Below are 14,154 nucleotides of genomic sequence, written 5' to 3' on the forward strand. Positions count from 1 at the left end.
TAGTCATTGTTCAGGATTTCTATGTGGTGCATGAATGGTGTTTTACAGTTCTACGCTTCAGATACAACATAGATTGAAAGGACATTTGTGAAAAAGTCTGAAGACTTGACCTTGGCACTCATTTCAATCTGATTTTCAATGCTTCCATAGAAAGAGGTAGGAGAAGAACCGAACCCTTGGACGTGCACACCTCCCTTACCCCCGACTCCACCTTAGAGATAGCCCCCAAATCAGGTCACTTCAGTCATTCATTCATTTTTCCAACAACTGAGCAGCTGCTTTATAGAAGACACTGTGCTATGCACTGCAGGGGATATGAAGTTGTGTACAATTTAGACTGATTCCTCTGTTTAAACTCTAATAGGAAGATGAAACATGGCAGTCAAAAACAAGACAATTGAGTCTACGTTAAATGCAAAGAGTTAAGAGAAGATAAGATTACTTATATCCGAGTGGTAGCAAAAGGCTGCATGGAAGAATTAGTAGATGAGCTAAGACATGAAGGACATTGTTTGAGCATGTGGTACATTGGGAAAAGCGATGGATTTGGGGTCAGAAAAAACAAGTTTTTGCCTGTTTTTGCCATTTACTGCCTTTGTGACCTTAACAAGTGCCTTCACCTCTCTGGAGCTCAGTTTCAACAGTTATAAAATGAAGGATTGTTCTAGGTGACCACAAATGTCCTTTTCAGTTTTAAACTATGATCTGATGATCTCAGATGTCAGATTTTAACTAGCAAAGAACTGTGTCGAGGGAGGGCATTCTCACAGGGACAGCGTAACAGGCAAAGATTCCAAAGCAGGAAAGTACACAGTGGCTTCACTCAAAGATAAATAAACAACTTGACTGGAGAGGAGAATTTATGTGGGAGAACAATGAGAAAGAAGCTTCTCACACACACACACACAAAATATACGAAAGTGGGAATTTTAAAAAATCAATATTTTTCTGCATGAAATTTCATACAGAACCACGAAGAGCAAAAATAAAAAGTATGAAAGGATCTTCAGTCCAAAGATGCCTGTGGAGAATGTTAAAATCTTGGTATTCAGTGAACCCATGTGGAAATGTAAGACACTTTACTTCTCTTTTGATGGATACGTTTATGTGTTGGGGAAATTAACTCCTCCTGAGGATATGGGACATCAATATTTTCTTCTCTTTCCCTCTCCATTCCCTATTCCCCCATCCCCATCCCCATTTCTGGTGCCCATCTTTCTCTCTTTGGCCTGGGACCAGAGGCACCTAAATGAAATACTGGTAGAAACACTGTACTTGGAGACCTTCCAAACAGGACCAGAAAAGGAAGTGCCAGAAATTTCAAGAGAAAGACTGTTTTCATGAGATTTCCTGTTCAACTTACCTCTCAAGGGGTCCAGATAGTTCAGATAACCTTAAGGTGAACTATGTTGCTTAATTCAAACCAAAATTAAGCACTGGATGAACTAATGTCACCCACTCACCTCTAGGTAAAACTTAAAGAAATGGATTCAATGAAGCATCTGGCTGTTACCAGATAGTGGATGTTTAAAAATCTAGTCCATTTTCATTTCAATTCAGTCTGGTCTCCCTGCTATATAATCACTGGTTTTCAATTCTACTCCATCCCTCTCTTTACTATTTTCCCCTAACATAAATCTCTTTTTCTTAGGCACTTGTTCATGACAAATTTATCTGCTATGGTCTGTCTTGCAGCCTTAATTTCCCTTTCCTCTTGAAAGAAAAAAAATTGAAATCTCTTTTTAATTATTCTCAAAATGGATGGAGGATTGCAGGATTTAGAGCTGGAAAGGACCTGGGAGATCATTTAGTCTAAACCACTTATTTTACAAATGAGGAAACCGAGGCCCAGAGAGATTAAATGATTCAACCAAGATCACATAGCAGAGCTTGGATGCCAACTCATGTTATTTGTGTCCAAATAATGATTTTTCCAAGACACTATATGGTTTCTCACTGGTCAACATTTATTATACACTTGCAATGTTCCATATACTGTGGATTTTAAAATGAATCCCACTCCCCAAGACTCTACAGTATTCAAAAGTGGCACTTTCATTATGTCTACTTCTTTGATAGCATCACAACATTCTTCTGATCTTTTTGATATGCTCCCTTGTATGATGACATTACTACTCTGGATTTGTTTTTAAAAATCTATTTCTTGCTGTACCTTAGAGTAGTGTTTGCCAATTTCTTTCACAATCATACAGTTCTACTTTATTATAGGAAAATGATTGAGTCCATTTTCTTGTCAGTGGGATGATATTTAAGTCTTTGTTTTTGGAAGGGCATGGGTCATCTTTTGGTTATTTGACATAAATTCTGTATTCCACATATCTGAAGGTATTTTGTAAGTGTTACCACATGCCAGTGTCTATCTGTGTAATTCAGTACTAGGTGTAATGCAACACTAGGCTTCTTTAATGATCAAAGCAAAGAACTCTCTTTCCTCAGAGCCCCTCTTCCTGCGTAATCCCTCTGCCATTACAAGATTTTAGTTTTTTTTTTCCTCTTCTACTAAATTTACAAATGGTGAAAAGTATAAAGAAAACCCTTGGAAATAGAACCAAAAGGCAAAAGGAAGCCAAATGTAAGACAGCACTTCAAAATCTCAATTAAACAGTCAAGGTTTTCCATTTTGAAAGAATGCTTACATATCTATATACATACAATTGCATACATACACAAGCAATATGCATTTCACTAGGGTCCTTAATACATATACAAAGATAAAGTCAGATTTATTCTATTTTTGTTTTGAAGTCATTCTAATAGGAAATGTTGAAATGGTATAATATTAGCTTCTGGGGCCTATTCCTGCTAATTACCTTAATTAGACCACAACTTCCTAAACATAATACCTTAATCATCAGATGCCCTTTCATTCCTCTGGTTCTCCTTGCCTTTTTGCTAATTCCAGAGGACAGATAAACTTTGACCTTCCCACCTTCTCTCTTCATTTGTCTACAATCCCAGTTCCCAGTTCTTATTCATTTGAAACTGTCCATGCTCACCTTGCAGAAACTGTGCTCTGCTAAAAATCTACTTCAGCTGCGTGACTTTACACAGAGTCCCTGACATCTCTGTCTCTGTCTCTGTCTCTGTCTCTCTCTCTCTCTGTCTCTGTCTCTCTCTCTCTCTGTCTCTACTCCAATCCACCTCTACCTGGTCTTTCATGGAGTAAATAGTACAGATTTCAAATACTGTGTGTGTGTGTGTGTGTGTTTCCCTTTCCTGGTTCTTTTTTGCTCAGGGAGGGGGGGGGGGCAAGGCTTATGAAATGTATGGAAGAAATCAAAGAAAAGTCACTGCCTGCGTAAGAGAAACTGCATTCTTATTTGGCTTCTCGGATCCAATTTTCTTGTAGGAACTTGCAAAAGGAAATCAACTTTCAAAGAATTACCCACCCTCAACCATCCAGAGTAACTGTGCTAGGGATTCCTGCCCTGGCGTGGACACCTGTGTGATTTTTTTTTTTTTAGTTGATTCAAATAGACACTGCGCCTTGATAACTCACAAGTTAGCAATGATGATAATGCAGAGAGCACACACACACACACACACACACACACACACACACACGAGAAAAGAACAAAGAGCAGGGAGAGCCATGAGCGCCTTGCCCAGGGGCACTTCCTTGTAATCTACCCAACTCTTACCACGTATGAGCCACGGTGAACCGCCGTTGTTTGGGTATGTTGCTGTTCAGAAGCATCCTGCGTAAGAGCCTGGGAGAATTCCTAGGAGAAATCACTGGAGACAGCTTGGGAGACACTGACTTCCTGGACACCTTGGACTTTTCGTGCTGCAACAGGTTTTCCCTGAGGGAATTCACGAGATCCTCATTCAGCCACGGATTTGCACAGTGCGTATTATCCACTTCAGGTACGGTCAAGGTGTCTGGGCTTGAGGTCTGCTGAGCCATCTCCTTCCGTCAACTTCGCTAAACTGGCGGCGGCGGTGGCGGCAGCCCCTGGAGCGAGCTGCGGTGCCCGCGGGCTTCCCCCTTTGCCCCAGTGCTTCTCAACAAATGCAGTCCAGACCAACGTACGGAGCTGCCACTCCGATACAGGTTATTCTGACCGGCGGCCGGCCTCAGCCTTCCTCTGAGATTGACAAGGATCTCGGGGAAAGCAAGCAAGCTAACAGCTGCACCACGGAAGCCTATTAAACATTACCACACCTCCCTCTCACAGTCCCCTTGCCAAAGATCACTTGCTAGCTATCATGGCAAATGATCATGGAAGGAAGTGGCAGACTACGTTAGCACAGCTTTGGTCAGAGCTACAAAGCTGCTGCCGGGTAAACTATTGGAACTAATGTGCTGCAGCTGCTTGAGTGACTTCTACTTATGTACATAATAAGTACTGGGAGAGGGAGGGCTTAATCATCAGATGCCTCTTCATTCGTCTGGCTCTTTTTGCCTTTTGCTTATTCCTGAACCCAGAGGAAAGAGAAACTTTGAACTTGACCTTCCTTTTTGCCAAGATTTCTTCCTCTCTCTACACCTCTAATTCATAAAAGACCCCCAGTCCCCAGGTCTTTCAAAAACAAAAACAAACAAAACACAAACACATGAGGAGAAGAATAAACAAGTGCTGCCCCAGAAAAAGCAAATATTTCTCTGCCTTGCTTCTGGTCACCTTGCGATAAATCCTAGAAGATTAGAAAGGGTTATTTCTCCTTCCTTGGATAGAGAAACCAAACAACACTTTAAAATGAGACTGAGAGGACACAGTGTAGGTTATTGGCTTCTCTAACCTGCCTGATTGTGGCCCCTGCCAAGTCCAGGACAAAACAATCTGGTGACCTGGTCTGCCAGTTGGTTTCTATTACCCTATTGCATTAAGAGGAAAAACTGCCCAGTGGTGATGACTGTTTTTATGAGGTGATTTTACAAGGATGGTAAAACTGCTGTCCCTGTTTATATGGTTTATTCATCAATTCTTAAAAAGTCATAATAAATCTATTTAGTGGTTTCTTTCTTCAGTGATAGAAGAAATCCCACACAAGGAATTCTCTCAACATTCCTTATCTACCTTTTCATATTCCCTCCCTTCCCCCAATTTAGCTTCAAGCACTTTAGGAGAAAGAACATATGACTCATCTATGAATTTTACTAATGGCAAAAATAAGTTAATTGGTGGTAAAAATCATCACCCATTTCATGATATGGCTTTGAAACCTTTTAAACCAAATGCAGCAGTGGAAATGAGAACTGAAGCTTTTGAGTAGAGAAGTTCCTTGGGAATCCTGGTGATAATCCAGACACTTCAAAATGTCAAGAGATTTAGAGGAACTTGCCCCTTGGATGTTGGGGGGACCCCTTGGGAAGGATTTATGGAAGGTCATGGACAAGAAGTGAACAGGATGAGGAGGTGTGGATGAGATGCTGTGTATATAATTAGAAGAGTATCCACAATAATAAAATCATAGATTTATCCAAGTGTTAAAGAATGGTATTTTACTGTTTATTTTTTTAATCCCATGGTTTAAGAAATTTCTGGAATTTACCCAATCACCTTACAGAAGTAGGATAGGTTAATATTTTAGTATGGCTGATAATGAGCATTTTGAAGGTACACATACACACTTCAAAGTTTGCATACATCAGTTCATTTAATACAACAACCCTGTGAATTAATAATAGTTAAAAATTGTATGGTGCTTTAAGGTTTGGAATGCACTTTACAAACATTTGATAACTTACTTGAAAACTTAAACCTGTGAGGTAGGTGCATATTATTATGCCCATTTTACAGATGGGGGTAGGGTGGCAGAGACTGAGTTAGGTTAAGTGATTTGCCCAGGGCGATAGTTAATAATTAACTGAGACACAACTTGAACTCAGGCCTTCAGCTGTTTACTCAGTTTTACAAGTGAGGAAGCTGAAGGTCAGAGATGTTAAGTGACACTTGCTTACTAAAGAAAGCATAAGTACAAGTCATTAGAATTGAGCCTAAAGCATCCTAATTCTGAATATATCCACTGCCTACCTTCTTTTCTTTTCATCCAAGTATTAACCATCAGTCTTGCAAAAGATCAATCAGTCTTTTACTCTAAGCATAATTGTAGTAATAGGGTACCAAGAGTCTTTGCTATGACAGAAGGAGTCAATGTTAGTTAACCTTTATTGACAGGGAGCTGATGGGATACTGACAACACAGGAATCCAGGGTCATCCATCTTTTGACAATCCAACATGCAAATTCCAAACACAAAACAGGTTAACAAAATTATTTTAAGAATCGTGAAAGGAAGGACTTCTCAAAACCAAGATGTCTAAATGGCTTTACAAAAATACAATATATCAAAATTCGATTTATTTTCAGTGTTTCAAGAATTTGGGTAAAGTAAGTACTATAATGGGGCAGCTCAGTTGTGAAGTGGATAGAACACCACAGAATCAACTTCCTGAATTCAAATCCAGTCTCAAATAATTACTAGCTGTATGATCCTGGGCAAGTCATTTAACCTTGTTTGTCTCCATTTCCTCATCTGTAAAATGAGCTGGAGAAGGAAAGGGCAAACCCCTCCAGTATCTCTGCCAAGAAAACCCCAAATGGGGTCACAAAGACAGGACAGAAAAATGAGTGAACAACAACAAAACTGAGATAACACAGAAACAAATTACACCTTCCTCACCAACCACTCTCCCTAAATATACTTTCAACCTAATAGAAGAGACTAAGAAACACATGGGGGAAAAGATAACCTAGTAAGAAAATATAAACAAATGCAAAGAGCTATGCAAACATCCCAAGTACCTAAGTGGTAAGGCAATGCAGAGGAATGGCATAGAAGCCAGGTGCAGTTCATAAGAGAGGCAAAAACAATTAGTGGGGGGAGAGTGTGTATCCCCAACTGAGAGCAGAAGCAAGGAGTGGAGATGGAACAAGTTGTAGGTGGAGAATAAGACCATTAGAGTCATAAAAACCACATCACGCCCCAAAGATAAACATTTTAAAATGACATGGAAAAATATGTAAGTGGAAAAGCCAGCATGGTGGAACTAACCTTCACATTCCTATGGACTGCTTGATAGGGAGGGAGATGACATTCAGTGCATTCATAAAGGGGTTCTTATGCCTGAGTTAAACCTTGGATATAAGGTAGTATAGTGGAAAAATGCCTGGACTGGGAATCAAGAGATTTATACCTAATCTTAGCTCATTAGTTAAATGTTTGCATGGGGCTAATCACTTAATTCCTCTAGGTCTCAGTTTCCTTCTCTGTAAAATGAGGATATTTGCCTCAGTGAGTATTTGCAGTTCTAGGGAATCTATTGTTTAAAGTTCAGACTTTTTGTTGTTGTAGTTGTTCAGTTATATCTGACTTTCCATGACCCCATTTGGGGTTTTCTTTGCAAAGATTTTGGAGAGGTTTGCCATTTCCTTCTCTAGCTCATTTTACAGATGAGGAAAGTGAGGCAAACAGGGTTAAGTGACTTGCCCAGGGTCAAACAGTCAGTAAGTGTTTGAGGTTACATTTGAACTCAGGTCTTTCTGACTCCAGGCCCAGCACTCTATTCACTGCATCACCCGGGTGCCTCTTATCTCAGAAACAACCCTTTCCTACAAAAGTGAAATTACAAAAGGATTTCATGCACATGAAATCCTTAACTTGATAGTGGAAGCTGACCTCAGGCAAGAGAAACTAACACCATTTGTCATGTTGAACGCAGAGTGTGGCAAATTGTCTTGAACTCTTGTTTAAATGTGGCCCTTCCTTTTTCTCCCAGTATCTAGATCCTACACTACATCTCTTCCATTGACCCTCCACTTCTGTTGAGTCTCCCTAACTCATAATGCTTCAGATTCAGATTTCATATCTCTGAAACAGAAGAAAGCAATAGCTCAGGAATCAGATGCCATGGATTCCAGTGCTACTCCTGATAAAAATTCCCTCCTTGTCACTATCTTCTCTGGATTTCAGTTTTTTCAACTATAAAATATAGGGGTTGGGCTTGATAGCTCATGAAGTCTCTTCCAGTTTTAGAGAGATCCTTGATCCATTTTCTACTACCCTGCTGAGGGTTCTAGACCTTTTGTAACTGAATTCATAACTCCTAGTTATGACTTTTTTCACCGTCTAGCTCTGAAAGTCATAGCCGGTCCCCAGTAATATACAGGTAGGTATATTACAACTGTTGCTGTTGGAAGGGAGCCTATGGCATCATCTGTGATGTCTTGACTCCTACATAAATTGGATTTAATTGAGGCAGAGCCACACAAAGTTGTCAGCTTCACTTTCTTTTCCAGAGTCATCTAAGTCCAGTGGCATGACACAAGTCAGGAGGATTAACAATGGCCCAGGATGCAGTGGATGACCTTGGCACCTTCAGGGTCTGACCAGGCTCTAAGCTCTCCACAGCACCTATTTCAGCTGTCTTCATGGCTGTTGGGACAAGCTATGGGTTGCTTCCCCCACTCCTTCCTTGGGGCAGGGTGGGAAGAGAGACATTTCCCTAACTCACCAAGAGGGCTGAGGCCCCTCAGTTGCCCTTAACCCAGGCTAGCCTGTCTGCAAAGACAGTTTACCAGGGCGTGGCTACTGTGCATGCTGCATCTTCTTGGAGACACAGGAGAGAACCGAGTGAAAGGTGGACACCAGAGGTGCATGAAACCAGCAGCCCTGAAACAGAGCTTTGTTGTTGCTTAGTTGTTTTTCAGTCATAGCCATCTCTTGTTGACCCCATCTGGGGTTTTCTTGGCAAAGACAGTAGAGTGGTTTGCCATTTCCTCCTCCAAATCATTTTATAGATGAGGAAAGTGAGGCAAACAGGGTTAAGTGACTTGCCCAGGGTCACACAGCTAGTAAGTGTCTAAGGCCAGTTTTGAATTCAGGAAGAGGAGTTTCCCAGACTTCCATGTCTGGCACCCTACCCACTGTGCCATCTAGCAGCCCACCTAACTACCAAATTAACATTTTCTAAAGTGCAGATCATACTATTTTACCCCCTTGTTTAGGGAATATCCATGGCTCTCCAGGAAAAACAAACAAACAAACCCCCCCCCCCCCAAACTTCTCTATTTGGCTTTTAAGACCTTTTCTTATCCCCTCATCACTGGAACTCTCTCCCTGACAGTATTACTTTGTACTTATTCTGTATCTATTTTATATCTCCAAATGTTGATCATATTGCCTGGCACATAGTAGGTATTCATTTAGTGCTTTTTAAAATTGAATTGAATTGAATGCTTTTTGCCCCTCTGAGATAGAAATGAATTCTCCATATACTACCCATAAAGTTTTAGCAGGTGGGGCCTTACTGAATAACTCATCATGAATAGGCTCATCCCACAAAATTATCTAGGTTTTTATTCACATGTATATTGTAAGGGCCTGGGTGCATTGTTAATTTTAAGTATCTAAGCTTAGATGGAAGGGAAATTTTTTTTTTTTGGACCAGACTGATGCTTTCATTCAGCTAAGCGATGCAGTAACTAGAACATGGGGTCTGGAGTCAGGGAGACTCATCTTCCTGAGTTCAACTCTGGCCTCATATACTTCATAGCTGTGTGATCCCAGGAAAGTGACTTAACCCCATTTATCTCAGTTTCCTCATCTGTAAAATGAGTTGAAGAAACAGTAAATCATTCCAGTATCTTCACCAAGAAAACCCCATATGGGGTAACAAAGAGTTGGACATGACTGAAAAACAACTGAACAACATGTTTTCACCGCTATAGAGAACCTCCAATGAAGTAAGTAAGTCTAGGACAGTGTTTTCTATCTGCAGATCAATTTATAGTCTTAGAGACTAGACTGTGTAATCAAGAGCTTAAGTCACTTGCCCCAATCACAAAGCCAATATGAATCAGATGGAGGAAATGAATCCAAGTCTTTCTGATTTGGTGGTTGACAATGGACACATTGAAAACCATGCTGCCCTTCAGAAGAGACATGTATGGGCCCAAATGTTCCTAGGAGCAAAGTACTAGAAACAAATTTTGTACTTGTTGGTTAGAAAGTGCATGAACAAGTTACGGTTCAGAAATGCAATATCACTGCACCCCAAGGATGACTATGAAGAATTCAGACAAGCATGGGAAGGAAGAATCATAGAAATGAACACAGAGCAAAGAAATAGAACCCAAAGAACTACAAATAATGTAACTCAGGAAAGGCAACACTCAGATCTTTTTGTTGTCACAAAGAATTGGAAAGTGAGAGGATGCCCATCATTTGGGGTGTGGAATATTATTGTTGCGGAATACTATTGTGCTATAAGAAATGACAAACAGGATGATTTGAGAAAAACCTGGAAAGATTTATGTGAACTGATGCAAAGTGAAGTGAGTAAAAGCAAGAGAATGGTGTACAATGATCAGCTGTGAATGACTTAGCTATTCTCAGCAATACAAAGATCTAAGACAATTCCAAAGGACTTATGATGAAAAATGTTATCCACCTCCACAGAACTAATAGAATCTGAATGCAGATTGAAGCATGCTTTTTAACTTTATTTTTCTTGTTTTTTTTTGTCTTTTTTTTCTTACAATATGACTAACATTTAAATATGTTTCACATGACCACACATGTATAACTTTTATCAAATTGCTTACCTTCCTTATTGATGAGGGAGGGGAGGCAGGGGAAGAATTTGGAACTCAAAATTTTTTAAAATGAATATTAGAGTTTATAAAAAAACAGTGTTTTAACATGTAATTGGGGAAAATAAAATATTAAGTATATTTTAAAAGGAAAGGCAACACTATAAGAACAGATCAAATACAATGGCTAATGTTGGTTCAGATGCTTGATGTTAACACATTTCTTTTCTGTAAATTATAAGAGCAAAAAGTTACATATGCTGTCATCAATTACAGTTGTTACATTAAATAGTTTAGTGTAATACATAGTATATGTATTAATATTAATACATAATAACATAGTATAATAATTTTTTCAAAAAAGTGTTTGCACAATGTGTTTGTTGGGAATTAACTGCTATATAAAAAAGATGAACAAAATAAGAGAAAATAAGGTAACAGAGAACAAAATACTCTTTAAAGGTTTTGTTGTTGTTGTCTTGATTGAGATAGAATGATAAACTTCTGTCATGTTCTGGTTTCTCTTTCTGGACACTTCCTTCTCTGGAGATGTTAGACTAAGCTTAGCTGTTGAACATCAGAGGGGACATTCACAAAGGCTGACTTTGTGGCGTCTTTCATCATTGTTCAGAATCTGACCACAGACCCACCCACGGACCACAGGTTTCATGACCTCCTGCCCACCTCTTGGCAGCCGGGCATACAAAGAACAAAATAGTACCTTCATTAACCCCTCCTGGCTAATCAGTCATGAACTTTCTTATACATTGCATTGCGAATATCATCCTAGATATGTTTTGAAACACTGACTGTATCTATATAGCGCCTCCCCCCCAATCCAAGTGTAGAAAGAAGTGTTGAGGTTCACCTTTGGTGCTCAGACCTAGTTATCTTGTCTTGGCATGCCATATGAAAACTTGAACTAGCCTACATTAGAGTCATTATGCAAACGTCACATTGCTTTTGGCATCCTGAAAACTCGGGATAGTGACTGCTAACCTTCTTAAACTTAGCAAACCTGTCACTGTTGGTTTGGTTTCATGAAAATCTGCCTACCCTCCAGACTCCGACGCTGTATACCACTGTTAGTTAAAATTTATTTGGATTTGAGAATTAAGTAACATTCCCCGTCCCACTGATGTGACTTGTAATGCCCTGGGGTATGGCATAACCAAAGTCATGAATCAGTGCTGTAGAAAATTTAAATAGAGAAACTGCAAAGATAACTCCATGAAAGGGACAGGTTGGTCATTTTCATGATAATCCTGCAACCAATGGAGTGAAACTGCTTCCAATAGATTCTAACATCAGCCTTGTTTTTCCTATTTCACATATCTTGTTAAAATTAGCTGCTAGGCACTTGTCTGAAAAACACTGTGCTCTTAAGTGACAGCCAAATAAGGCCTTTGGTTTTAACAAGTGGAAATTTGGAAGTGGGCGAAACACTTTGACAAAGTCACCCACGCCTGGAGCAGACAGTAACATTTCTGAACTATGTGAAAGTTTTCCTAGATACCGTCTCATGATCTTTATTATTTGAGGCCGCTCAAGATCGATAATACTTGTGTTCCTGGTGATTGATTTTTCATGGAAATCAAAGGCACAGAACAGTCAAGTGGCTAAGAGTCTGCTACAAAGATGGTAAACCCAGCTCATTTCCAGGTCTCCTTCTATTGCAATAATTCTCCATTTTCTTTATGATTGGAAGGTAGTGGGAATAGTTTTTTTTTTTAAACTAGACACTCTCTTCTTATTTATATGTGATTTTGAACTTTTCTATATGCATCTCCTGCCACTAAATTCACCTTCTTGTTGTGGTTCTTCAGTTGTTTCAGTAATGTCTGACTCTGTGACACCATTTGGGGTTTTCTTGCCAAAGAGAGTGGTCTGCCATTTCCTTCCCCAGCTCATCTTACAGATGTGGAAACTGAGGGAAATGGTGTTAAGTGACTTGCCTGGTCACATACCTAGTGTCTGAGATCAAATTTGAACTCAGGTCTTCCTGATTCTAGACCTGGATAGGTATTCTGTCCATTGCAGGTACCTTCCTAAGTATGTTCAAATGAACTTGGTGCATACATCCCCAGAAAACAGCTGTTGAATAACCTGCTAAGTGACTAGGGGAAGCCAATTCCAGCTGAAAAATTCATTGTAGATAGATTGAATGCTTTGAAACTATCTACTTAACATCTATAGATAAACTCATCTCAGGGATGATGTCAGCTTTGACTCTACAAAGACCAAATGTGAATACTCCACCTGAAAGTAAGATTAGTTGCAGGTAAAATTCCTAGTCCCCAGGCTTGCAGACCTAAGTATCATCCTGGACACCCTCACTATCTCGCATCCCCCAAATCTACTCTGTTGTAAAAGCCTGTCAATTTCATCTTTACAACATTTCTTGAATCCACCCCCTTCTCTGAGCCCCTGACACCACCACCACTCTGGTGCAGAACCCTATCACCTCACACCTGGACTACTGCAATAGCTTGCTGGTGGATCACCCTGCCTCAAGTCTCTCCCCTTTCCAATTCATCCTCCATTCAGCCACTAAAGTGATTTTCCTAATGTGAAGGTCCAATCACCTCTCCCCCCACCCCCAAGTCAGTAAACTCCAGGGATTCCCTATTGCCTCCAGGATCAAGTACAAAATGATGCTTGACATTCAAAGCCTTCATAACTTAGCCCCTCCTATCATTCCAGTCTTCTTATACCTCACTGCCCATCACACGCACTGTGACTGAATCAAAGAAGTACTCCATGAAAAAGATACTCCTCTCATCTGAGAGCATTTTCTCTGGTTGTTTCCAATAACTGGAATGTTCTCCCTCCGCAGCTCTGCCTGCCCACTTCTCTGGCTTCCTTTAAGTGACATTTTTGTCTTTTCAGAAGCAATAGCTCATTTATACAGACTGGGTTAAAAGTTCTGTAATCATAAGGAATATCATTTTCTCCACATTGTCCTTTTTTATTATTTGGTGGTGATTTTGATCTTTGACTTAACCAGTCAATGACAAGAAAACACAGAGATATCTGAATCTAATATGTTTTCCATGTCAGTCACTGTTTGTTTAGATACCATCCAATTCCTCTCTGTGTGTGTGTGTGTGTGTGTGTGTGTGTGTGTGATGCTATACACAGCTCACTACAACCCTCATCCCCGGCTCTCTTTTTGATTATAATGTTCATGATGCATATGTCTGAAGCTTTTTAGGAATAAACAAACCTTTGGCCTCTTGTTTCTTTACCATAAAACATATTTTCAAATAGTTTTTTTGCCATCTTCCTCAATGTCATCTTTCACACTGAGGTCACCAAATAACAATCACAAGTGAAGTTGTCTGGATAAAGGATCTGGCCAAGGTCTTCATAGTATCCCATTCATTCTCTGCCACAGATATTAGTATATAGGCTTCAGCTATTTCATTTTGGCCTTCTTGGTGATGCAATTATGTTTCTAGTACTCACACTAACCCTCAGCAGTACAAGCAGATAGTACAAATATTCCATAAAGACATGTTTCTTGTTGCCCTTAGGTACTTGATGAAATCTCTCTCTCTCTCTCTCTCTCTCTCTCTCTCTCTCTCTCTCTCTCT

At 39.9% G+C, this 14,154-nt stretch overlaps 1 protein-coding gene across 7 annotated transcripts in view; it reads right to left on the reverse strand.

Moving 5' to 3' along the window:
- PDE4D (phosphodiesterase 4D) overlaps positions 1–14,154 on the reverse strand; it is a 1,918,796-nt gene that overhangs the window by 925,847 nt on the left and 978,795 nt on the right. The window contains exon 1 of one of the 7 annotated variants that reach the window (XM_069096358.1): positions 3,663–4,359. The exons of the other annotated variants lie outside the window; for them this stretch is intronic. Within the exon in view, the coding sequence (XP_068952459.1) occupies positions 3,663–3,928 (266 nt within the window). The 5' untranslated portion in view covers positions 3,929–4,359. Of the gene's footprint in view, positions 1–3,662; positions 4,360–14,154 lie in introns of those variants that run through there. 7 annotated transcript variants of the gene reach the window in all.

Source organism: Petaurus breviceps, unplaced genomic scaffold (assembly GCF_028583685.1).
Source record: "Petaurus breviceps papuanus isolate PSGF00001 unplaced genomic scaffold, PetGlider_PUasm1.0 229, whole genome shotgun sequence".
NCBI classification, from domain to species: Eukaryota; Metazoa; Chordata; class Mammalia; order Diprotodontia; family Petauridae; genus Petaurus; species Petaurus breviceps.